Genomic DNA, 27,402 nt, shown 5'->3' on the forward strand with positions numbered 1-27,402 from the left:
TGGAACGACTCGTATTAAATTGGAAACTCTGCAGAGGGACAAATCAGACGGGGGGTTAGCGGTTCCTAACCCGTGGGTCTATTTCTTGGCAGCCCAGGCTCGATATTTTAGAGGATGGGAGGATACGGGTAAAAATTTGTTAAAGGATCTCCTGCAGTGGGGGGTAAATCGCCGTTCTTTATATGAAGCACTAGAGGGTAATGTCCTAAACTGGAGGAAAGTACTAGGGTTAATTAGAAACTACGCCCTTAGTTTGTGTGCTGGGGTATGTGGAAGATCTACAGACAAATGAACCGGGTAAAGTAGCTATAGCACGAATGCTGTATTTAGCAAGGAAACTAATAGCGCAACACTGGTTGGATACCAAGAGCCCAACAAAAAAGGAATATATCAACAAAATAAACTGGTTTATAAGTTTGGAAAAAGGTGTGTACAAAAAAAGAGGCAATATCAATCAATCTGAACAGCTTTGGGCTGCCTGGATGGATGAGGCAGGGCTCCCGTGGAGGGAATTAGCGAGATATAGATTGGGCTTGATTTAATAAAGAGGATTACGAGAGATATGATCCATGTTCATCCCGTGAGCAATAATAATGATTGCACGGCTAGAAACTGCAATAGGAGATGTTTCCTTTCTAGACATTACAGTGGTGATGTGTGTGTTGGTTTTTTTTTTTTTATTTATTTTTTTTTTGTAGAATGGGAATTTTTTTGTTTTTAATTTAATTTGGTCTCTCCCTTTCTTTGTCCCATTCCCCCCCCTTTCCCAGTTGTTCTCAATTTTCTGTATTTACCCGAAGCGGGTAATAAGTTCGTGTAAAAATTGTTGGAAAACATCAATAAAGATACTTTGTTAAAAAAAAAAAAGAACCATCTCAAGGAGGATCCCAAGGAAATGGACAGCATGTAACTTACGTATGAGTGTCTGAGCAAAGGGGCTGAATACTTATGACCGTGGGATATTTCAGTTTTTTTGTTTTTTTTTAATAAATTTGCAAATATTCCTACATTTCCGTTTTTTTCAGTCATGATGGGGTGCAGAGTGTACATTAATGAGAAAAAAATGAACTTTTTTGAATTTACCAAATGGCTGCAATGAAACATTTAAAGGGGTGTGAATACTTTCTGTACCCACTATACATGTGCGCTTCCCGTGACCACAGAGCTCTGATCAGTTTGTACCAACAGACATTTTTCTATAAGTGAAATAGCGGAAAAACAATAACAATAGTTTTTGGTACCGTGCAGCCTAATAGGGAGGAATCTCATTAGGGGAGCGGTCGTCAGAGTGTTAGTGATGGCTGCTTTTTATTTGCAGAAAAAAAATAATAGTACCGGTACTGAGAAGCTTCATAGGTAAAGTATTAGTGTAGTGAACGTCACTGTAATCCATTTTATGTCAATTTGTTTTTACGTCTACTGGTAATTCTAATTTATTTTCTTTAATTTTATTCTCAACTTTTTTTTAGTAAATTTCATAAATAGTTCCCTTTACACGCGCCCCACACAATACTCGTGTAAAAGCTCCACTTACACATCCGCACTGGTGAGAAGAATAAAGTAAACCTGGCCCATTCGTGACGATCCCACATTCCTCTATTTTCTTCCTTCTCATCTTGTGAGTAGGGACCCCCAGCAAGGTTCCCTCGGTCAGGGAACTACACCTAGGATAATTAGTCGCCGGATGGGCTACTTGTTGTGCACTGGCAATTAGGCCGCTGCAGCGAGGGAATTATAACTAGTCCTGGCCGCAGCCAGACAAATCAGATTATAAAAGCCGTTCTGTCACTGCCAGCTGGCCCACCTGCCCAGAGCACACTTCGCTGCCACCAGCTTCCGATTTCTCTTATCAATATTTTAAATTAATAGAGGGGTTCGAAGCAAACCCAAATCAGTAGCGCAATTAGCCTATAGGCACGTGAATTTGTCACAGAGCAAGGAGATAGACCTAATAAATGTTATAGTTTATTCCCAAAAGATGGGCAGTGTTTAAAGAAGATAAAAAGGTTTTATGATATGACACAATAACAGTATGTACAAAACAACTACAAATAAAAGGGATTTAAGAACAGAGAAAAACTTGCATATTGCTTAGATCATTTCAGGCAGAACCATGCGGGGAGGAGGAGACAAAGGTCACCATTCATTTGAGATCCTATTGCCACGGCATCCCAGGCTAGAATGAATGGGGGGGCAGGGGACAATACCTTATACCTTTGGGCTTGTGACCTCACCAAAGGGGCTGGCTTGTGACAGTCCTCCCCCTAGCTCAGAGTTACAGATCTGGTTCTGAAACTTATAATAACCATATCTCGCAGAGGGTACCTCGTATAGAAACGCACATAGTATTATCTTTTCCAGCTTGTCACTGGCGATCATTCGAAACCAAACTCGAACTAGTTATTTCACACGGTTTCGGAGAAATCCATTTCTCTGGTTCTGTTGGCGCTGGAACAGTGAAAAGCCCGGGCCATGAAGCTTAGTCGACGCATGTCCCAGATATGTCAGTTTCATTTTTCTGTCGCTGACGGAGCCAGAGCTATGGCCTCTTTAATATCTCCCATACATAAGACCACATGTGCAAAGAACATTCCTTTCTGCTAATTAACATTCGTAGGGGGGAGGGAGGAAGGAGCTAGTGTAGTGTTACAAGCTGTAAATGAAGATGCAGGGGGAAAGGAAGGGGGGGGTCGAATCTACAGCATGGGCGAGTGTGAATAGAATAGCCTGGAATGTTCCAGAAATAGTGATAATCAGGGGAATCTTACGTCATATTTTACATTATCACAGTGACATTGACTTCTTCAGTGAGGATATAATAAATCTTATGGCGTCCCAGTCAAATTTATACGCCCAATTTTTTACCCAAAGTCTCACGTCATCACACGCCAGATGGACCCCTGTAAATGCAGCAGATATGACATTTTGGGGTCTTGTGCTGCATATGGGCCTCATGAATAAACCACAGCTGCGGCAATACTGGAGTAGTGATCTTCTCTACAGCTCACCGGTAGCCATATGGCCGCGACAAGGACATGGTTTGAAACAATCCAAAAATGTTTCTCTTAGGGTGAGTTTCCACGGTCCGGAATACATCAGGATTAGCTGCGGATTGAATGCTGTGTACCGCCGCAGCATCCAGATGTTACAGCATAGTGGAGAGGATTTTATGAAATACCATCCCCACTGTGCGTGCTAAAATGCGGGTGATACACCCACGAATCTGGACATGCTGCGCGTCTTTATAGACCGCAGCATGTCTATTTATCTTGCGGAGACGCTCAGTTTCCGCAAGATAAATAATACAGTCTATGAATAGGATGCGGTGATTCTGCATGTGTTCAATGAGCACAAGCGGAATCACCGCACGTACAACAGGGGTCGGCGCTTTGGGCGGAGCGGGGTTTCCGCTACGTTCAAAGCACAGGGATTCCGGACAGTGGAAACATACCCTAATACTGATAATGCGCAGTGTCCTCACAAGACGATTCTAACTTTGATCGTCTATACGAAATTCGGCCAGTAGTCAACCACTTCAGCAGATAAATTACTGCGGCCCAAACCAAAAAAGGGACAGGTATTTCTTCCATGCTATCCACAAGTGTTGGATTGGGCTGAGGTCTGGGGACTGTAGGGACAATCCAGCGTCTCTACTTCATTGTCACTGAACCATATCTTAGCCAGTTTCATCATATTCTTTGGGTCGTTGTCCTGTTGGAACACTGTCGTCCTTTTCATACCCATAGTACTCAGGTGTACGAAGTAACTCATTTTGTAGGATACTCGCATAGAGCTCAGCATTGAGGCCACCATCGATCCTGGTCAAGTATCCAACACCTTTGGCTGTGAAAAAAAACTCACATCATCTGGCTTCCTTCACCGAACTTGACAAGTCCTCCAATTTCTCAGTCTGTTTGCCTCTTTTTCCCTTGTTTCTTCCAGACCCATTTGCTCCCATCAGAGCCGTCTATTGACTTTTGTCGCATCACTCCAAATCACCCGTTTCCAATTTTCTACTGTCCTCTTGCGATAACTCATCTTTTAATAGGAGGATGGCAGGTTCTCTCCTCTTAGAGTGATCCTAGAGGATCCTGTCCAGGAGGGAGGCCGTGTCCTCATGATGACATCAAGTGCTCTAACATAACAATCCCTGGTAAATGGTAACCGTCCTTCCCCCAATCTCCATATCATGAATTAGGAGAGAAGAAACCGCTGGATAGAAATGTGGAGCTTTCTCCAGCTCCTCTGTGGTTCCATCCCTGGTGGAGGGAAACTTGGAGAAGTTGTGTTTCTTAGTGCGGCTCCTCCATCCGACTGAGGAGGGTCTTCTCTGTCCCTCTCCTCAGGGTCCTCATCCTCCGGGTGCAGGGCAGAGAGCATTAGGCTTTGGCCTTGCTGATTATCACTTCATACTTGGGTCTCACAATGTGCTGGGACCTCGGTAGCGGTGGTGAGAACCACAACAATGTAATTTAGTCCCTAGAATTGCCGGTTCTGAGAGACGTGTCTCATGTATTCAGTCTGTGTGTCTCCACAGATGGACCCAGGAGGAGAAATCCACCAGAGACATGTCCCCGTCCTCTGTATCCCCAGGACTGTCCAGAGGAGAACCACAACATCCCGGAGGATCATCAGGTAGATGACACTGAAGCCCCCACAACATCTGACCATGAAGTGATGGGACCTGAGCTCACCTTACATTTTTCTTTTTAGGGTGAAGATCTGATTGATATTAAGGTTGAGGTTATACATGGAGCACAAGAGGCGATCGCAATATGGGCCGATCAGCAGGGTGAGCAGGGGAGACTCATGTCTGTTCTGTGGGCACCTAGTACTACTCCCATCATCTCCTCATCACATGACACAATCTATTCCATCACTGTGTGTTTCCTACAGATGGATCCAGGAGGAGAAATCCACCAGAGACATGTCCCCGTCCTCTGTATCCCCAGGACTGTCCAGAGGAGAATCACAACATCCCGGAGGATCATCAGGTAGACGGCGCTGAGTCCTATACCAGATCTGTATATGGGGGAACATTTCTGAGCGAGGTCCCAGGTGTCTCAGATTTTGTTGGTTTCTTGTATTGTGCTGATTGTTACATCTGATATATCAGGAGGAAGATCCGACTAAGAATAAAGTGAAGGATGAGACAGAAAAAGAAGCAATGACGAGGGGGGATCAGCCGTGTGTGAGTGACGGGAAGGAGGAGAATCCGATAGATGTTTCCACAGGTATGGAATGATGATGGCGTGTGTGGGAATGATGATGACCGGTGTATGTGGAGTCTCCGCTGCAGTGAAGCTTTATCTGCTGTCCACATCACAGCAGAGGCGTCCGGTGATGGTGCGGCTGCTTCTGTAGAGTCTGGCGGTGCACCGATGAATAACATGTCACCACAGAAATCTGCGCATTTCTTATTCCGTCTCAGAATTCTCAGTTCCGGGGTAAAATCTCTATTCAGTTAGGAAACATTGTTACATGACTGAGATCAGAGGTGACGGCGGCTACTGATGAGATTCCGTGTAGGGGGAGGGGCTACTGGCAAAGCTCCTCCCATCTACATAGAGGCTGATCAGTAGTGACAGTCATCTCTGGTCAGTAATGGGAATGTCTTCTCCTAGCGCCTCCGTTCTCCAGCTCTGCCCCAGGTAACTGACGCACAATCACCTGCAGTCCACGTGATGGAAATGACAATGTCACTCATTAGAAGCGGCTATCTTATACTGCTCCATGGTCCATTGCTCATAATCTCTTGCCCATTACAAGCACTTTTATGGTGGACAGGGGGAGCATGGGCAGTCTAGCCATCCAGCATTAACTATTTCAGTACTTTGTGCTACTGTAGTTTTTTTTTTTCTCCATGGCCCATGGTGCGCACTATTATTATTATTATTATTATTATTATTTATTATCATGGCGCCATTTATTCCATGGAGCTTTGCATGTAAGGAGGGGTTTACATTATTCATACAAGTACAGTAATCTTAAACAATACAAGTCACGACTGGTACAGGATGAGAGAGGTCCCTTCCTGCAAGGGCTCACAATCTACAAGGGCAGGGCGAGGATACAGTAGGTGAGGGTAGAGCTGGTCGTGCAGCGGTTTGGTGGATCGGTGGTTATTGCAGGTTGTAGGCTTGTCGGAAGAGGTAGATCTTCAGGTTCTATTTGAAGGTTTCCATGGTAGGCGAGAGTCTGATATGTTGTGGTAGAGAGTTCCAGAGTAGGGGTGATGTGCGGGAGAAATCTTGTATATAATTGTGGGAAGAGGGGAGTAGAGAAGGAGATCTTGTGAGGATCGGATGTTGCGTGTGCAGGTAACGGGAGATGAGGTCACAGATGTATGGAGAAGACAGGTTGTGGATGGCTTTGTATGTCATGATTAGGGTTTTGTACTGGAGTCTTTGGGTAATGGGAAGCCAGTGCAGGGATTGACAGAGGGGAGAGGCTGGGGAATAGCGGGGAGACAGGTGGATTAGTCGGGCAGCAGAGTTTAGAATAGATTGGAGAAGTGAGAGAGTGTTAGAGGGGAGGCCACAGAGCAGGAGGTTGCAGTAGTCAAGGCAGGAGATGATGAGGGTATGGACTAGGGGTTTTGCAGATTCTTGGTTGAGGAATGTACGGATCCATGAAAAATTTTTTAGTTGAAGTCGGCAGAAAGTGGAAAGGGCTTGGATATGTGGTTTGAAAGAGATATCAGTGTCAAGGATAACCCCGAGGCAGCGAGCTTGTGGGACTGGAGAGAGTAGGCAGCCGTTTACATTAATGGATAGGTCCGTTGGGGGGGGTCACGTGAGATGGGGGAAAGATGATTAATTCTGTTTTGTCCATATTAAGTTTTAGAAATCTAGCAGAGAAGAAGGATGAAATAGCAGACAGACATTGAGGGATTCTGGTTAGTAGGGAGGTGATATCTGGTCCAGAGATGTAGATCTGTGTGTCATCAGCATAGAGGTGATACTGAAAGCCATGAGATTCTATGAGCTGTCCGAGGCTGAAGGTGTAAATGGAGAACAGCAGGGGCCCTAGGGACTGAACCTTGTGGGACTCCCACAGATAGGGGGCGCAGTGAGAAGATGGTGTGCGAGTAGGAGACGCTGATTGTCCGGTCTGTTAGGTATGACGCGATCCAAGATAGGGCCAAGTCTGTGATACCAAGAGATGAGGGGGTCTGTAGTAATAGGGAATGGTCCACTGTGTTAAAGGCAGAGGACAGGTCCAGGAGGAGGAGGCCAGAGTAGTGTCGCTTGGCCTTGGCGGTTAATAGGTCATTGGTGACCTTAGAGCTGTTTTAGTGGAGTGGTGTGGCCGGAAGCCAGATTGTAATCGGTCAAGGAGGGAGCAAGAAGAGAGGTGGGAGGACAGTTCAAGATGGACGTGTTGTTCCAGTAGTTTTGAGGCATAGGGGAGAAGTGATATAGGGCAATAGCTAGATACAGAGGATAGGTCAAGAGAGGGCTTTTTGAGGATAGGTGAGATTGAGGCATGTTTAAAGCTTGAGGGGAAAACACCAGTTGTTAGTGATAGGTAGAAGAGGTGGGTTAGGGTTGGGATGAAGACTGTGGTGAGGTTTGGGATGAAGTGGGATGGGATCGGGTCAAATGCACAGGTAGTGAGATGTGATGTTGAGAGTAGAATGAAGAGACGATCTTCTGTAATGGTGGAGAAGTTGGTTTTGAAGGAGGAGGGCAGGGCACTGGGGGTTGTTGACCAAAACGCTGTCTGATGTTATCAATCTTCTCCTTGAAAAATGAGGCAAAGTCTTCAGCTGAGATGAGTGGGGAGGGAGGAGGTGCTGGGAGTGGCGGAGGAGAGAATTGAAGGTGTTGAATAACTGTTTAGGGTTGTGAGACAGGGAGGATATGAGAGAAGAGAAGTAAGTTTGTTTTGCTGCAGCGAGTGTTGCCTTGAAAGTAGTGAGGGACTGTTTGAATGCGATGAAGTTCTCATTGGAGTGGAATCTTTTCCATCTCTGCTCAGCAGCCCTGGAAGCCCGCCTCAGTTCTTTGGTCAGACTGGTGTGCCAGGCCTGTCTGTTGATTTTGCGAGCTTTGGTATGTTTGAGAGGGGCAACTGATTCCAGAGCTGCAGCTCCCTTTAAGAGGAAGAAGGGATTCAGATAATGAGTGTAGATGTAGATGTACAGAGTGCACCTCAAAGAAAGGAAGGGTAACAGAGGGTGGCAGTGGGATTGGGGTGAAGGAGCAGTTATCTGACAGGAGAAAACCAACTGCTCCACCATGCTTGCTGCTGGGGCGGGGGGTGTGGGAAAGGTGGAATCCACCATATGAGAGTGCAGCAGGAGAGGCTGTGTTAGAGGGGGTGAGCCAGGTTTCGGTAATGGCGAGGAGGGAAAGTTTGTTAGTAATTAAAAGATCATGGATGAAGGAAAGTTTGTTGCAGACAGAGCGAGCGTTCCACAGAGCTCCTATTAGTGGGACTGGGGAAGCTGGGGCCGGGCAAATGTGTATAAGGTTGGAGTGGTTACGGAAAGTTGTGATTGGGCGTGGATGGGAGGTAGAAATGACTGTGGGAATGTGGTGAGGAGGACCAGGATTTGGAGAGATATCGCCGGCAGTGAGGAGGAGCAGAGAGAGTGTTAGCAGGTGGGAGCAGGAGAGGGCATGAGGGGGCTGTGTGTGTTTGAAGACAGAGGATTGTATGTTGAAGAACAGATCTGAGGAAGAGGTGAGATGGATTGGAAGGATTGAAGAAGAGATGAACAGTTCCTTGCTTGGTGTAGGGATTAGTGGGGTTATCAGAAAGTGAAGGATTATAGGGGTCAGAGTGGAAACAAACAGAAACATTGTTTACAGTGACTCTTTCCAGTTACCTTCTGTTCCCTTCTGGTATCATTCTAGATTAATTCATATTTTCATATCATCTCACACTTTTAAGATACACACTTCTAGTATACACACTGCAGGCTAAGGTCCTGGCAGACTTGTGCTATGCAATATATGTGCCACAAAGTGCATTCAGGTGTGAATCTTGCACTCATAGCAAGTAATTCCCCCCGCGGCTGATGCGGGCACATGTCAGCTGTGCCATGTGCCGGGAAAGATGTGGGCTCACTGCCGGAGCCCACATCTAAGGAAGGGAGTCCGACATCGGCATACTATTACACCCGATGTTTGAAAGGGGTTAACCCCTTAATGTGCCTTTAGTTCTATTTCAGTCTTCTAAGGTTTCCTATCACGCCCTTAGGCATACTGAGGACATGATTACAATGGCTGGAGCTTGACTGCTCCTGGATGTACGGCCACCTTTGTGATTAGTCAATCTCATTTGCATACGGTACTGAAATATTAAAGCTCCATTTTTAATTGCATGGACACTTATGTACACTAAGGGCATAATAGAAAGCTTGAGAGAGAGAAATGGCACTGGTGGTACATTAGGGGGTAACTCCTGATGATTAGTTTCCTGTTTTTCTTTCCTAGTCTCTGCCACCCCTGGCTTGTGCCAATGTCACCAGTTGATAAGTGTTCTTGATTTTACCCGTCATTGTGCTAATGTTACGGCATGTAGTTGTCTTCCTTATTACCGGTACTTTTACTGGCGAGGGTTTTCTTTGTGAGCTCCATAATAGGAATTTAGAAATCCCTTTTTTGTTGTAGAATAGATGTGACTTTTGTTTTCTATCTTTCATCTTAATAGGAAATCCCTGTGAGAAGAACGTTTTATCACTAAGTTGTAAAAAAGAAGATACCAGGAAGCAGTCTAATGGAGAAAACCTCATTACCCTTCATGGAGCTCCTGGACTTCACAGCACTTCACTTTCTTATAATCCTCCTAATCATGAGGAACCCTCTCCTGAGCAATCTCACATTGTTACCACAATTCCAGGTGACAAAGTGGATACAAGATTTCAGGGTGACAAGCAAATTACTAAAAGCTCAGATTTTTTAACACAAGGAAAACACAAAGGAGAGAAGCCATACTCCTGTTCAGAATGTGGGAAATGTTATACACATAAATCTCAATTTGTTATACATGAGAGATTTCACACAGGAGAAAAGCCATTTTTATGTTCAGAATGTGGGAAGTCCTTTACAGATAAAAGGATTCTTGTAAAACATCACAAAACTCATACAGGAATGAAGCCGTATTCCTGTTCGGAATGTGGGAAATGTTTTTTATCTAAAGCACATCTTGTTAAACATCAAAGAATTCACAGCGGGGAGAAACCTTTTTCATGTTTACAATGTGGAAAATGCTTTACAGAGAAATCACAACTTCGTAAACATCAGAGAACTCACACAGGACAAAAGCCGTATTCATGCTCAGTCTGTGAGAAATGCTTTACAGCTAAATCAAGTCTTATGACACACGAGAGAAGTCACACAGGAGAGAAGCCGTATTCATGTTCGGAATGTGGGAAATGTTTTTTATCTAAATCACATCTTGATACACATCAGAGAATTCACACAGGGGAGAAGCCTTTTTCATGTTTGGAATGTGAGAAGTCTTTCACAGATAAATGGAGTCTTATTAAACATCAGAGAATTCATACCGGAGAGAAACCATTTTCATGTTCAGAATGTGGAAAATGCTTTACAGAGACATCACAACTTCGTAAACATCAGCGAACTCACACAGGAGAAAAGCCGTATTCATGCTCAGTCTGTGAGAAATGCTTTACAGCTAAATCAAGTCTTACGACACACGAGAGAAGTCACACAGGAGAGAAGCCGTATTCATGTTCGGAATGTGGGAAATGTTTTTTATGTAAATCACATCTTGATATACATCAGAAAATTCACACAGGGGAGAAGCCATTTTCATGTTTGGAATGTGAGAAGTCTTTCAAAGATAAATGGAGTCTTATTAAACATCAGAGAACTCACACAGGAGAGACTCCATATTCTTGTTCAGAATGTGGGAAATGCTTCACAGATAAAGGAAGTCTTATTAGGCATCAGAAAATTCATACAGGAGAGACTCCATATTCATGTTCAGAATGTGGGAAATCTTTTAGAGAAAAAACAAATCTTGTTACACATCAGAGAATTCATACTGGAGAGAAACCATTTTCATGTTTACAATGTGGAAAATGCTTTACAGAGAAATCAAAACTTCGTAAACATCAGAGAACTCACACAGGAGAAAAGCCATATTCTTGCTCACTCTGTGAGAAATGCTTTAACGCTAAATCAAGTCTTGTGACACACGAGAGAAGTCACACAGGAGAGAAGCCGTATTCATGTTCACTGTGTGGGAAATCTTTTGTAAAGAAATCATTTCTTGTTAGACATGAGATAAGTCATACAAGAAAGAATCTGTAAATATGTTCACTGTGTTTTATAAATTTTAATAAACCGTGCTCAGCATAAATGTGTACACCCCACTGGTAAGTAAGATTTTAATCAATATCTCACTCAACACGAGAACAGTTTCTAAAATGTTCCTGTCCCTCGTGAACGCACCAAATCAAATAATACTAAGGTGTGTTCGCAGCCCGGGGTCCACCGTGCAGAGGTGGTAAACTGCTGCTTAGCAATGGCGGATGTATATAGCGGTATACAATAGGTGACACACGGGTTAACGTCACCCTGTGTGAACAGGACCGACCGCTCCTTTACTGTATCTTTTGCCAGTTCCTCCTCTCATCTTCCCCTTACTGTTGGGGTCCCCCAAGGATCGGTTCTAGGCCCCCTCCTCTTCTCCTTGTACACTGCCCCTATTGGTCAAACAATCAGTAGATTTGGTTTCCAGTACCATCTCTATGCTGAAGACACCGAATTATACGCTTCTTCTCCTGACATCACGCCAGCCTTTCTAGAAAACACCGGCGATTGTGTAAACGCTGTGTCTAATATCATGTCCTCACTATATCTGAAACTGAACCTGTCAAAGACTGAACTCCTGGTGTTTCCTCCCTCTACTAATGTACCTATACCCGACATTGCCATTTCTGTGTGTGGTTCCACTATTACTCCCCAGCAACAGGCCCGCTGTCTTGGGGTCATACTTGATTCCGAGCTTTCCTTTGCCCCCCACATTCGATCACTGGCTCTCTCTTGTCATCTGCACCTCAAAAACATTTCTAGAATTCGACCTTTTCTTACCTTTGACTCTGCAAAAACTTACTGTTTCTCTTATTCATTCTCGTCTCGACTATTGTAACTCTCTTCTAATCGGTCTCCCTCTTACCAAACTCTCCCCTCTCCAATCTGTCTTGAATGCTGCAGCCAGGATCATATTCCTCACCAATCGTTACACCGATGCCTCTACCTTGTGCCAGTCATTACACTGGCTACCCATCCACTCCAGAATTCAGTATAAACTTATTACCCTCACCCACAAAGCCCTCCATGGCTCAGCACCACCCTACATCTCCTCCCTTGTTTCAGTATACCACCCTACCCGCGCCCTCCGTTCTGCTGATGACCTGAGGTTAGCATCCTCAATAGTCAGAACCTCCCACTCCCGTCTCCAAGACTTTACACGTGCCGCGCCAATTCTTTGGAATGCACTTCCCAGGTCAATACGATTAGTCCCCAATCCCCACAATTTTAAGTGTGTCCTGAAAACGCATTTATTCAGACTGGCCTATCGCCTCAACACATTAACCTAACCTATCCCTGTGTGGCAGAGCCAAAAGTTTTACCATAACCAGGCTCCCCGCATCATTCTCCCACATGCTTTATGCATCCATTAGCCCTCTGTGTCCGTACTGTCACACACCTAACATTATGGCTGGTCCATACAATCAGAGCAACTGTTACCACCCACCTTTCGTGTCTACCTCTTTCCTCATAGACTGTAAGCTTGCGAGCAGGGCCCTCATTCCTCTTGGTATTTGTTATGATCTACTGTATGTGATTATTGTTATGCTGTAATGTCTATTGTCTGTACAAATCCCCTCTGAAATGTAAAGTGCTGCGGAATATGTTGGCGCTATAAAAATAAAATTTATTATTAACAGGAGCGGACTCTGTTACGTCACAGAGCCACAGTACCGCGGAACATAAGTGCCCGAGCCTGTTAAAACACACAGCTCTCGGCAAGAGAGCGCTCAGTAAATGGTCACAGAACTCAGCCCCAAGAACACGAGGTCTGAGTCCCTCTAGTCCTACTGAGCGTGCGGCGTCGCACCTGCGGGCACCTCTAATGAATGCTAACCACAGAGGAGTGCAGACTGTGCACCGTGGCAACACAGGCAAAGCCACCGGTGAATGCTGATGGCAGTCTCTGACTCGGCCTTTACCTGGACCTCAGCCTGGGCGCTAGCAGGCTAGGCTACACAACACATGCATACCAGGGGTAGGGGTTTCCAATGAGTCATTCACTAGAGACATTCCAACGTGCATGCAACACTCCACATGGTCTAATCTTTTTCTATATTAGTGCATGGCTAAGCGGCCATGCGAACCTTTTATAACCGCGTCCTTCCGGGACGTGCCTGACCTTCCTGATGGCCCAATCCGAGCTGGAGAAGGACCTCAGCATGTGACCTCCGATCTCCAATGAGAGATCATCCCATGAGCATGCTCAGTGGACCGAAAGGAGGACTTAGTCCCTGGAGTAGCTCGCTGCTGACCAGCATGCATTGCTATAGCTGGACCAGAGGTGGCATCAGCAACCCAACCCATAGAGCTGGTCTGAGCAGAGCGTCGGGATCGACGAGTCTGCTGAGCAGCCTCCTCTGTGGCCAGAGAGGAGTGGGAGACTGCCTAATGCAAGGCTCGGGATTCCTGCTGTGCAGCGACAGGAATCTGACGCCTAACAAATGTTTTGGATATTTTCCAGCTGCTGCGTCGTCCCGGGTCCTCACGTGCTGGGTTTGACGCGCCCTGATTACAGACGCGCTGGAGACTTCTAACACAGAAGTGTTGGATTGCACTTCAGGGTGGTCCAGAAGAGACATGCAGGGGCGGACAAGTTTCTGTGGCTGGTCATTTAAAATGAGGTCTGATTACCAAAAGAGCAGTTTTGCCCTCGCTCTCCTTCCCCTGGTGATATGGAGGGCTGCAAAAGCAGAGTGAACGCAGTAGCGAGTGGCAGAAGCGACAGTACGACCAGTCATAGACGCAAAGTGGGTCGTGAATCCACCATCTCCAGCAGAGAATAATCACATTATTTGATCCAGCCTCCAAATCTGGTACCCTTATTAACCTCTTTCTGACCTCGGATGGGATAGTACGTCCAAGGTCAGATCCCCTGCTTTGATGAGGGCCTTGGCGGTGAGCCTGCATCAAAGCCGGGACATGTTGGCTGTTTTGAAAACGCTGACAGCGGCATTTAACAAGCACTTCCGGCCGCCGGGATGGAAATACGCGCATCGCTGACCCCTGTCACGTGATCGGGGGTTAGCGATGTGTTGGCATAACAACCAGAGATCTGGAGACCTGTATGGTTGTTGATGCCAGATTGCTATGAGCGCCACCCGGTGGTCGGCGCTCATAGCAATGCAGTAAATTCAGCTACATATAGGCGATCTGCTCATTGCCTCTATGTAGCAGAGCCAATCAGGCTATGGCAGCGTCTAACCTCCCATGGAGACTATTGAAGCATGCCAAAATAAAAAAAGTTTTTAAAAATATGAAAAAAAATAAGTTTAAATCACCCCCCTTTCGCCCCATTTAAAATAAAACAAAAAATCAAACATCAACATCTATCAATAAGAAAAAAGGTTTAACCCGATCGCTAAGCGGGAAAAAAAATCAAAACCCCAGAATTACGTTTTTTTGGTCGCCACGACATTGCATTAATGTGCAATAACGGGCGATCAAAAGATCGTATCTGCACATAAATGTTATCCATAAAAACTTTAGCACAGTGCGCAAAAAATAAGCCCTCACCCAACCCGAGATCACAAAAAATGGAGACGCTACGGGGATCGAAAAATGGCGCAATCTTTTTTTTTTTTTTTTTTTTTTTTTTTTAAGCAAACTTTGGAATTTTTTTCCCCAACTTAGATAAAACAGAACTTAGACATGTTTGGTGTCAATGAACTCGTAATGACCTGGAGAATCATAATGGCAGGGCAGTTTTATCATATGACATGTTTGGTGTCAATGAACTCGTAATGACCTGGAGAATCATAATGGCAGGGCAGTTTTATCATATGACATGTTTGGTGTCAATGAACTCGTAATGACCTGGAGAATCATAATGGCAGGGCAGTTTTATCATATGACATGTTTGGTGTCAATGAACTCGTAATGACCTGGAGAATCATAATGGCAGGGCAGTTTTATCATATGACATGTTTGGTGTCAATGAACTCGTAATGACCTGGAGAATCATAATGGCAGGGCAGTTTTATCATATGACATGTTTGGTGTCAATGAACTCGTAATGACCTGGAGAATCATAATGGCAGGGCAGTTTTATCATATAGTGAACCTAGTAAAAAAACAATTGTGGGTTTTCACCTTTTTTTTGCAATTTCACCGCACTTGGAATTTGTTTCCCGTTTTCGAGTACTCGTCATGGTAAAACCAATGATGTCTTTCAAAAGTACAACTCGTCCTGCAAAAAAATAAGCCCTCACATGGCCATACAGGGGGTAGGCCATGCTGTCCTATATAAGATACAGCTTAATGCTGTAAGAGCTACCATGGGCATCTCGGATGCTAAGACCCCCACATACAAGATATCATGTTTGGTGGATTACTGCAGAAAAGAAAGAGGCACACATTTCCAGTTAATGAAAAGATTCAGGTTCTCATTAACCCTTCCACAACCTTGGACGTATGGGTACATTCAGGTGATTTTGAACGCACAGTGGCAGCGCGCGCGATCTCCGACTGGTGTGCAGCTGATATGACAGCTGACACCCGGCACTCGCTGCCAGGAGCGCTCCAAGCATTTTAACTCCTTAACAACCGAAGGTATTTTCGTTTGTGCGTTTTTGTTTTTTACTCCCTTTCTTCCCAAAACCATAACTTTTTTATTTTTCGGTCAAAATGGTCATGTGAGGGCTTGTTTTTTGCAGGACAAATTTGTACTTTTGAATGACACGATTGGTTTTAATATGTTGTGTACTGGAAAACAGGAAAAATAACAAGTGCGGTGAAATTGCAAAAAAAATGCAATTCCAACTTGGTTTTAAAAAAAAAAAAAAAAATTCACTAAATGCTAAAACTGCCCTGCCATTATGATTCTCCAGGTCATTACGAGTTCATAGACACCAAACATGTCTAGGTTCTTTTTTTATTTAAAAGGTGTAAAAACAAACTTTGTTTTTTTTGTTTTTTTTAAAAAAAGGGCCATTTTCCGAAACCTATAGCGTCTCTGTGATGGACAACGGAGATGTCCTTCCTGGAATGTGCCCCCACCCTTGCATCCCCCCAGGCCATAAAAGGTAATGCTATGTTTTGCATTAATTAAAAGAGCTAGGATGAGCTCTTTGATGCTTGGTCCAAGGTGTGAGCTCCTTCAGCTACAAGCTAACAGAGAAGCACATGGAAACACCGCCGTACAACAAGTCACAGCAGGCTCTGAGGTATTGAATTTGGAAAATGACCTATAATAACAATGCAATATCTTTGAGACTAGCCGAGCACATAATCTGAATAGGCATTCCTTTCCCCACGCGCCCATATTATTTAGCCACCTCCAGAACCCTGCATCATGGAGTTATAAAGCATAGCTAACAGGAATTACATACGGTAGGCATATTTGGTTACTATGTGCAGATAAAATCCAGCGGAACCCATTGGCGACGCCACTGACCCACTCAGAACTTTGGGCGCAAAATTATGAACCTCCACAGTTCTCAACAGAAAATCATACTTTCAGATATGGGAGGAGAGAAGCTGCAAAAGCCCAGGGGTGGGCACAAAGTGTGGCAGGGGACAGCCTAGGAAATAAGAGACAGCTGTTAATTTTTCATCTCAGTTTTTCTAATGGCTGGAGTATACGTTAGCTGATGCAGCCAGGAAAGCCTGTAACTAAGATTTGGGCCTGTGACCCATCAGCGACTCCCAGTGGTCACATGCTACATAACACGGTAATTGCAACCCATCTATACACTATCCTTGTACTACACTTGTGACTATACCTGTATGCCTTTTCGGCAATTAAATATAAAATTAATCTTGAGCTGCTCTTATATCTCGATTTACGAGTCCCCACGTCCGCACACTCTGTTGGTCAATTGTACGCTACCCTGGTTGGTTTCTGACCCGATATAAGCCTGTTGTCGGACGGGGCTTATGTCGAACGAGGAACTGGTGGCAGAATACCGTATTGTTTTAGTGAGGAACTCTGGCAGTGACGGCCGGGAGGTTTAAATATATATCTCCAGCCTGGACTGGTGATATATATCCCCCCTCAATGGGAGCGCCTCACTAACTTGTACTTATAAGGGAAGCCTTTCCGGCAACTATTTGCCCTCGGTGCAGTTCCCTGAGTAACCTGGAGCAAGTGGTGGCACCAGAGAGCCGACCCCTGCTAAGTCCTTCTCTCCCCTACCCCCGAGGTAAGTAAAGTCGATGCCCCCTTCACCGGTGAGAACCCTCACAGATTGGTGGCAGTGTAACGTTCTGCCAGGACCGTAGTCATAGCCGAGGACACCGGGGCTCTGGTGTCCTGGCCTCCCCTCACAAAAAAATCAAATTTCCCATTTGTCAGCTCAGCATACCTGTGCCTTCTGGTCCATCTACTTCAGATTCCCTTTTCCACTGTGGAAGATTCTCTCCAAATTGGTCAGAAGAAACAGACAGCCCAATTCAACTTCAACAATAACATCTTTACTGGTTTCTTTGCACAGCGCATCCACAGACTTCACATTCTTTGTTACAGGCTTCTCCAAACAATGTTCCTTTTCTTTCCCTGCACTACTTTCATGGTCACAAAGTGCGGGCCCAGATCAGACCGTCCCTGACGGTTCCTCTACAGATTCTCTGCAGCTTCACTACGGATATGCTTCCCTCAGTCTGTTTTGCCCCAGACACAAGATCATTAATCTCCGGAGTATAAAGCCGCTGTAAGAGAGAGACTTCTGCCCTTGTATGCTGCCTGCTGATTTTGCACTACGTCTTCACTGTACGCTTTCACTGCTTCCGTGGGGTCCCTGGACCGTTTCGTCCCAACCCAAGCAATGAGGTGCCACATCCTGAATCTTCTCCAACTGTTCTAGCCAGCTGATTTTCCTTTACCGTAGCTGTGGATGGCTAGGGTTCTCTTCAATATAGATTACGTGACTGCTGTGCGTCCTGGGCCTATAGCCCATGTGGACGGTTCGGGCGTCCCTAGCCCTCTGATCCTAACCTTTCCTGTGTCTAGACTTACCACACAGCAGCCCCTCCTATGTTAACTGTTTCCTATGTGAAACTCCTATACTATAACTAAGTACACTAGAATGACCCCACCTAGTGGCCAAACCTGGGCACTACACTTTCCCTATAAGCACAATTACAATTCACTAGACATATATGTATATTACAGTGCTAAAGCACATGTCATCATTATACATATTTACAGGAATGGTAATACATATATTTATGCAGCAGTACCACGATTTAGTAACAAGTACACATTAACTAATAGTATACTAACACATGCGGTACCGGGATCAACTAAGGAGGAAAGGTAGGGCAGCAACATTATTCAACCCCTTACAGCAGCGCGGTTGGATCCCTACTCCCAGACACTAAGGACTACCAGCAGTAGCTTTTGCTGCAGGGGTCGTAAGAGCAGCTCAGCACTAGACAGTCCGAGTGCAAAGTACTGTAAGTGTGTGGGTGCTCGGGTTGCCACTGTGTCCGTTACCAAGGGCTGAAAAGACTGGCTGCAAGCACTTGAAGCCCAACCAGAATGATGGCCGTGGAGCTAGCCCGTAATGCGGAGAATGACTGTACTGGTTCCGGAGAATGACTGCACTGGTTCCGAAGAAGGTGTGAACCAGGGGGGTCCCACCCGAGCTCCTCAAGTGTCTCATCAACAGTTCACTACCCTGCAAGAGAGCGCATTAGCACCGCTCCCCGTTGTAAACTAGTTAACCCCTTGTGATGGATTGCAGCGGGGGACCTGACTGAACTGCGGAGAGGTATGGATATTGTTGTTTTTTTATTTTTTTTTGTTACAGGAGAACAAGGGATTCAGTTGGATTGTCAGCATAAATTTGGTCCAAAACTTTGTGTAATTATTTCATTAAAATAATTTTTAATTAATGTATATCTTTTTGTAACCCTTTACTACTATAGGATTAAGCCGGCTTAACGTCATCTTTGAATAGCAAGGTGACATTATTCCCTTATTAACCCATGAGCCACCGCTAAAGGCAATGGGAATAGAGAGGCTAAGTGCGCCATTTCTGGGGTGGCTGGGGGCAGATGCTTTTTTAGCCGGGGGGGTGTAAAAACAATGGTCCCTCTCAAGGCTATTAATATCTGCCCTCACTCACTGGCTTTCTGGTTGAGAATTTACCACGGGAGCCCACACAATTTTTTCAACGAATTTACCCGTTAATTTAACACCTACATGTCCCAATTTTTACACACATACACTAATCTAATTATTAGTCAAAGACATACATAAATCTAAATGAAATAAAATGGTTTACTGTATGTAACCATGTGTCATTTCATGTCTGAGTCTGTAATAATTTTACAGAAGCCAGCAATTTATTTAGCGGCTATTATGCTATGTAGAACTCTATGAGCTATAAATATATACAGTATATATATGTGTGTCTCAATGACATGTACATATATATATTTTGATGCAGTAACCTCTGTTACAGATAGGGGGTGCTGTGTGTGCACTTCAGAATGTGCTTGGAGGCATAATTTTGATGGTGAATTAGGGACTGGCATTATTGTAAATGGCCGATATGTGTCGCAGAGGTTCTCTGCGCTGTAAGCCCAAAATGATATGGTTATACTGGGACTTATAGTTCCACACGTATTTGTTGGTATTACTTATAAGTGGGGCTTATAGGGTTAGTCAAAGAGCTGGGCAGAAATTGACTAACCACACATGTACTGTCCATCCATGGGGGTGGTTACAACCATATAATGTGACTGAGGTCTGGTCACATGGGACAGAGTGTGTGTACCTGAATGGTTCAGGGTGTAAGGTCCTGGAAGGTCTGTGTTGGAAGATCCTGGGAGTAGGATCGGATTCCTGGAGCACGTGGTGAGAACTTGGACCTGGTGGCCTGGGTGTTGGACGAACGTCCTGAATAGCACCCGGACAGGCCACATGTGTGTGCAGAGCCTGGGATGGCCCCACACTGAGAAAGACACTGTGCTGTGGAGGACCTTGAACTTACGAGGAGTCAGCCTGTGGAGCAGGTACTCCTGAGAGGTAACCCCGGGTATGGGGAAAAAACTATGCCAGTTACTGAACTGTGCGGCCACCTGGTGACTGGAGAGAGTCTGCCGTGACTAGTGAATGCTGTATAAAGCCATACGTGCTGAAATAATGGACTATGTGTAAGCCGGTGATGTGCATCCTGGTTTACGGTGCGGTTTATGATGTTTAAATAAACCGTATGGACTGTTTTGTGTGAAAAACCGTGCCTGACTATGTTAATGCACTGCCAAGCGACCGTTCCCCAACACACACAGTAGGCGCTACGCCACAATATATATGTATTCTATGCGTATATATCTATTCTTTCATTTGTGTTTTAAAACTTGTCATTGGGATCCATTATATGTCCATTTTGCAAGCTGGTGAGAAAATCTCACTATACGTATGTCACACGGATGCTTAGATGTGAGAAAATCGCATCCTCGCATTACAATCGGATGACATACGGATCACTGTTCATGAAACATTTGTGTGATTCTGGTCCGTGAAAAACGGACTGTATTTTTATACGTTGTGTGTGACTCCAGCCTTAGTGGTACCCTATTCGTGCCCGGCGGAGTTGTTGCGGATGTTATGGATCTGCAACTCAGGACTAGGACAGAAGGGGGAGAAGCTGACCCAGCACTAGGACTAGGCTGAAGCCCTACGATGGAGTGGGCAACCTATTCCTTGTGAATAGACACACCGACGTTTCCTAGGCTAAACTCAAATGAAGACTTAAAGGTAGAGGGAAGGGTATTCCTGAAATGACCCAGGGACTGGGAACAAAAACAGGTAACCTCCTAGCAGGAAAATAGAGGAAGCTGCAGAAACAAAAGGAAAACCAAAAATAAAGCAGGCAGAACTAGAGATACCAGAACTGCACAAAATCAAATACAGAACGCCATCAAAGCTCCTAGCCAGAACTCTAGCAGATAAACACTGTTGTCCAGCAAGGACTGGGAGGCAGGTGCTGGGTAATAAAGGATGATACAATCACCTGACCTCAGACAAACCCAGCACCAGGGGAAAAAGACCAGCAGCCAGAAAACCACAAGATGGCGGATGGTCAAAACGAAATAGATTCTAACAGCAAATCGCACATGAGGTTCCAATGGCCGGACACTTAGGGATCGCTAAGACCAAGGCCAGGCTAGCCCAGCATTTCTACTGGCCTAAAATGGGGACCAATGTGGCTGCCTACTGCCGTTCGTGTGACACCTGTCAGAGAGTGGGGAAGGCGGGGCGGCGCCACAAAGCCCCACTGGTGCCTTTGCCCATCATTGACGAGCCTTTCCGGAGAGTGACTGTGTATTTCATCGGACCGTTGTCCGTTCCCTGCTGCTCCGGGAAACGCTACATACTAACAGTAGTGGATTATGCCCGGAAGCGGTAGCCTCGTGGTCCACTCGGGTCGACAAGGTGGCCACCACTTTACTGGAGATTTTTTCCAGAGTGGGATTTCCCCAGAAAATGCTTACCGACCGAGGGACCCAGTTCATGTTGCAGCTGATGGAGTCCCTTTGTAAGCAAATACAGGTGCAACATCTGGTGGCCAGCCCTTATCATCCACAGACTAAAGGTCTGTGCGAGTGGTTCAATGGCACCATCAAGCAGATGCTTAGGATGTTGATTGACTCCCATGGGAGTGACTGGGAGCGGTACCTCCCACACCTACTATTTTCCTACCGGGAGGCTCCACAGGCCTCAACGGGGTTCTCCCCCTTTGGGCTTCTGTATGGGTGGCGTGTATGAGGGCCCCTTGCTCTGGTGAAAGAGGCATAGGAAGGAGACTTGGCCACCCCTGGAGTGTCAGTCATTGAGTATGTCATGCGCTTCCGGGACAAAATGACAGCCTTATCGCGGCTGGTGTAAGACAATATGGTGCAGGCTCAGGCTGGCCAGAAGCGCTGGTACGACCAGTACACTTGTCAAAGGACATACCAGGTGGGTCAGAAAGTGTGGGTACTGGTCCCCGTACCACAGGACAAGCTTCAGTCAGCCTGGGAGGACCCATACCTCGTGCACCAGCGGCTCAATGACATCATGTACCTGGTCAACCTAGACCACGGCCGAGCAAAGAGGAAGGCCTTTCATGTGAACATGAGTAAGGCCCATCATGAGCGGTAGGCCTAAGCCCTCCCTGTGTGCAACCTTCCCGAGGAAGGAGAGGCCGAAACCCTCCTGGATCTTCTCACCCAAGCCAAGGCGAATGTATCCATTGAGGACGTGGAGGTTGGTCACCAGTTCACCGAGGACAAACGGTCCCAGCTGGTGGATACTCTACACCCCTTCCAGGAGCTGTTCAGCAGCCTTCCCAGAAGGACCGAGTTGGCTGTCCATCACATGGACACTGGGGAACACCCACCGATCCGGCGCTCAGCATATCGGGTCTCTATCGAGGTGCAGCAGCAGATGTGCCAGGAGATTGACAAAATGCTGAAGCTGGGGGTGATCCAGGCATCCAACAGCACATGGGCGTTGGCCGTAGTCCTCGTTCCCAAAAAGGATTGAACCACCCGCTTCTGCATGGAATACTGGGGGCTCAATACTGTCACGGTCACAGATGCATTCCCTAGGCCACCCATCGATGACCTGTTCGATCAGTTGGCCGGGGCTAAATACTTGACCATCATGGATCTGAGCCGAGGATATTGGCAGATCCCTATGACCCACGAGGCCCGGGAGCACTCTGTCTTTATCACTCCGTTTGGACTGTACGAGTCAACCGTGATGCTATTCGGCATGAAGAATGCCCCTGCCACTTTTCAGCGGATGGTCAACACGCTGCTCCAGGGACTTGAAGGGTACATGGCTGTGTACCTGGACAATATTGCCATCTTCAAATCCACATGGGAGGATCACCTAGAGTATCTGATACAGGTGCTTAGGCAGATCCACCAGGCAGGTTTAACCATCAAGCCGGAAAAGCACCAACTTGGCATGAGCGAGGTCCTTTACTTGGGTCACCGGGTATGCGGGGGGGGGTTCTGAAGCCGGGAAAGTGGATGCCATTGAATTCTGGCCCACCGCCAGCACCAAGGAGAGATTGTGGGAGTGCGCTCGGGGGAACAGGAATGTGATGCCCCCTAGCACCCCCTAAAGCGGGGAGGTGTGAGGGACAATGGAGATGTCCCTCCTCAAATGTGCCCCCACCCTTGCATCCCCCCAGGCCATAAAAGGCAATGCAATGTTTTGCTTTAATTAAAAAAGCTAGGATGAGCTCTTTGAAGCTTGATCCCCACCAATTAGCACCAAAGTGTTTGATCCTGCAGCTACAGGCAAAAAGAGAGAAGCACATGGAAACAACGTCGTACAACAAGTCACAGCAGGCTCTGAGGTATTGAATCTGGAAAATGACCTATAATAACAGAATGCAATATCTCTGAGAATAGTAGAGCACATAATCTAAATTGGGATTCCTTTCCCCATGTGCCCATATTATTTAGCCACCTCCAGAACCCTGCATCATGGAGTTATAAAGCATAGCTAACATGAATTACATATGGTAGGCATATTTGGTCACTATGCGCAGATAAAATCCAGCGGAACCCATTGGAGGCGCCACTGACCCACTCAGAGCTTCGGGCACAAAATTATGAACCTCTACAGTTCTGGACAGAAAATCATACTAACAGATATGGGAGGAGAGAGGCTGCACAAGCCCATGGGTGGGCACAAAGTGTGGGAGGGGACAGCCTAGGAGATAAGAGACAGCTGCTAATTTTGAGCTCAGTTTTTCTAATGGTCAGAGGATGCGTTAGCTGACGCAGCCAGGAAAGCATTTAAATAACAATTGGACCTGTGATCCATCAGCGCCTCCCTGTGGTCACATGCTACATAACACAGTAATTGCAACCCATCTATACACTATCCTTGTACTACACTTGTAACTGTATACCTGTATATTGTTCTTGTAGATATATACCTGTATATTTCTAGTGCGTTTTTTCGGCAATTAAATATAAAATTAATCTTGGGCTGCTCTTTTATCCTGATTCACGAATCCCCACGTCCGCACGCTCGGCTGGTCAATTGTACGCTACCCAGGTTGGATTCTGACCCGATATAAGCCTATTGTCAGACGGGGCTTATGTCGAGAGAGGAACTGTTGGCAGAATACCGTATTGTTTTAGTGAGGAACTCTGGCAGTGACGGACTGGAGATTGAAATATATATCCTCAGCCTGGACTGGTGATATATATCCCCCTCACTGGGAGCGCCTCACTAACTCGTACCTTTAAGGGAAGCCTTTCCGGTGACTATTTGCCCTCAGTGCAGTTCCCTGACTAACCTGGAGCAAGTGGTGGCGCCAGAGAGCTGATCCCTGAGGGTCCTTCTCTCCCCTCCCCTGAGGTGAGTGAAGTCGATGCCCCGCTTCCCCTGTCAGATCCCTCAGTCTCCATTTTTCATGATTTGGGGCTAGGTGAGGGTTTATTTTTGCGTGCTGAGCTGATGTTTTCAATTATACCATTTTGGTGTATTTAAAATATTTTTATCGCCCATTATTGCATTTTATTGCACTGTAGTGGCGACCAAAAGAAACGTAATTCTGCCATCTTTAATTCTTTCTCATTACGCCCTTTAGCGATTGGGTTAATTTTTTTTATATTGATCGGGCGATTCTGAACACAATGATACCAAATATGTGTATGTTTGATTTTTTTATTGTTTTATTTTGAACTTTTATATTTTTTTAAATATTTTTTAATTTTTTTTCCTTTTTGCTTGTTTCAGTAGTCTTCATGGGAGGCTAGATATTGCAGTTGTCTGATCATGTCTGCTACTTACAGGTGATGAACAGATCTCCCGTATGTAGCAGAAATTATCACTTGCTATGAGCGCCAACCAACAGGCGGTGCTCATAGCAATTCGGCTATGACAACCATTGATAAACTCGCACCTCGCCTCCCTGCCTGACGTCATTATTACGTCAAACGGATCTCATCATGCGATCTCCCCACTTTCACCAATGTGACGCTCCGCACCACCTTGGGACACGTAAGGTCAGCTTGGTACAGTTTTACACAGACGTCCCTTGCCACACGAGCCCAGGGAGGCACAGAGAGTGAGACTATGTGGCCCATGCAGAAATATCGCCGCGACCTCCCCAGAGAAAAAGTAGTAGGCCATGCTTTACACGAGCATTTAACTAATTTCGGTCACTCCCCTCCTGCCATCTGGGCTGAACCTAAATCCCATTCCCATGCCTCTAGCAGCCAAAAGCTCCACAACCTAAGATGTATAATGACTCTAATGGACGATTCTAGGGTGGCGGTTTTGGCACCATTGGATCTGGCCGGGCCCCTGCTAAGCGTTAAGACCAAACACACCTTTGCTATGTGGTTTCTACTAGTTGTTCAATTTAGCTCCATACTCCTGGGTGATAGAACGGGTCGAGACATGTTCTGGGTATCTCGGAAATATACATGATGTACGGCTAGGATGTTTAGTATCTCCATAACTCCTTATGTAACTATGTTCTTGGAATATTCTAGAAGGTTTCTGCAGCTTTGGCAGCACTGTATATGGCAAGCAAACCTTTGTCCTGCTTTGAGTTGGTCAAGGTGTGAGATCTGTCACTCACAGCCTTTGAGGCTTGTCCCCCCCCCACTGAGCTAGGTGCCAGCTTTCTCCTTGAGAATGTGGGCTTACTGCTGAGCCCAATTTTCTGTCAGTGCTCCAAGGGGTTTTTATAATCCCAGGCCAAATAAGATACAAATGATTGGCATGAAATTATATCAGTATTTTTCACATTATGTATGACTATATACACACATGGTCAAAATTGTGAAAATGAACAAGTGAAAGTCAGACATTGCTTTTCAGCCATGCTAACACAGAATTTGAAAAAAAAATATAACTCATGAAATAGGCCTGGACAGAAATGATGGTTCCCCTGACAATAATGTGACAGAAGGGACATGTTACATCGCGGTGTGTCCACTTATTATCATCACAGGTGTCTACAATCCTGGAATCAGTGAGTGGCCGGTATTGAGGCTACAGATACTGACTGTGCTGTGTGGTGACACGGTGTGTATCACACTCAGCATGGACCAGAGGAAGCGAAGGAAAGAGTTGTCTCAGGAGAATAGAAAGACAATTATATACAAACATGCTAAAAAGGTAAAAGTTATAAGACCATCTCCAAGCAGCTTGATGTTCCTGTGACTACAGCTGCACATATTATTCAGAAATGTAAGCTCCATGGGACTGTAGCCAACCTCCCTGGATGTGGCCGCAGGAGAAAAACTGCTGACAAATCAAAGAGACGGATAATACGAATGGAAACAAAAAAAAACTTCTGAACAGATTAAAGGTGAACTTCAAGCTCAAGAAACATCAGTGTCAGATCCATCGTATGAGCCAAAGTGGACTTCATGGGAGACAACCAAGGAGGACACCATTGTTGGAAAAAAAAATCATAAAAAAGCCAGACTGGAATTTGCCAAACTACATGTTGACAAGCCACAGAGAATCTGGGAGAATGTTCTATGGACAGATGAGACAAAAATGGAACTTTTTGGCAAGGCACATCAGCTCTATGTTCACAGACGGAAAAATGAAGCATATCAAGAAAAGAACACCGTCCCTACTGTGAAACATGGAGGTGGCTCAGTTATTTTCTGGGGCTGCTTTGCTGCATCTGGCACATGGTGTCTAGAATCTGGGCAGGGTACAATGAAATCTCACGACTATCAAGGGATTCTAGAGAGAAATGTGTTGCCCAGTGTCAGAAAGCTTGGTCTCAGTCGCAGGTCATGGGTCTTGCAACAGGATAATGACCCAAAACACACAGCTGAAAACACCCAAGAATGGCTAAGAGGAAAACATTGGACTATTCTGAAGTGGCCTTCTATGAGCCCTGACCTAAATCCTATTGAGCATCTTTGGAAAGAGCTGAAACATGCCGTCTGGAAAAGGCAACCTTCAAACATGAGACACCTGGAGCAGTTTGCTCTTGAGGAGTGGGCCAAAATACCTGTCGAGAGGTGCAGAAGACTCATTGACAGCTACAGGAATCGTTTGATTGCAGTGATTGCCTCAAAAGGTTGTGCAACAAAATATTAAGCTAAAGAGCCATCATTTCTGTCCAGGCCGATTTCATGAGTTTAATTTTTTTATTATTACTTCTATCCGATT

The 27,402-nt window shown here is 45.6% G+C and overlaps 1 protein-coding gene across 3 annotated transcripts in view; it reads left to right on the forward strand.

Moving 5' to 3' along the window:
* LOC141073078 (uncharacterized) overlaps positions 1–27,402 on the forward strand; it is a 79,486-nt gene that overhangs the window by 19,741 nt on the left and 32,343 nt on the right. For 2 of the 3 annotated variants that reach the window (XM_073560403.1, XM_073560404.1), the window contains exons 5-7: positions 4,538–4,635; positions 4,714–4,792; positions 4,897–4,994. In XM_073560403.1, the coding sequence (XP_073416504.1) occupies positions 4,538–4,635; positions 4,714–4,792; positions 4,897–4,994 (275 nt within the window). Of the gene's footprint in view, positions 1–4,537; positions 4,636–4,713; positions 4,793–4,896; positions 4,995–5,116; positions 5,235–9,663; positions 11,269–27,402 lie in introns of all 3 variants that reach the window. The other variant, XM_073560407.1, reaches the window with a different exon arrangement.

Source organism: Dendrobates tinctorius, unplaced genomic scaffold (genome assembly GCF_039654945.1).
Source record: "Dendrobates tinctorius isolate UK_male_01 unplaced genomic scaffold, ASM3965494v1 ptg000296l, whole genome shotgun sequence".
Taxonomy (NCBI): Eukaryota; Metazoa; Chordata; class Amphibia; order Anura; family Dendrobatidae; genus Dendrobates; species Dendrobates tinctorius.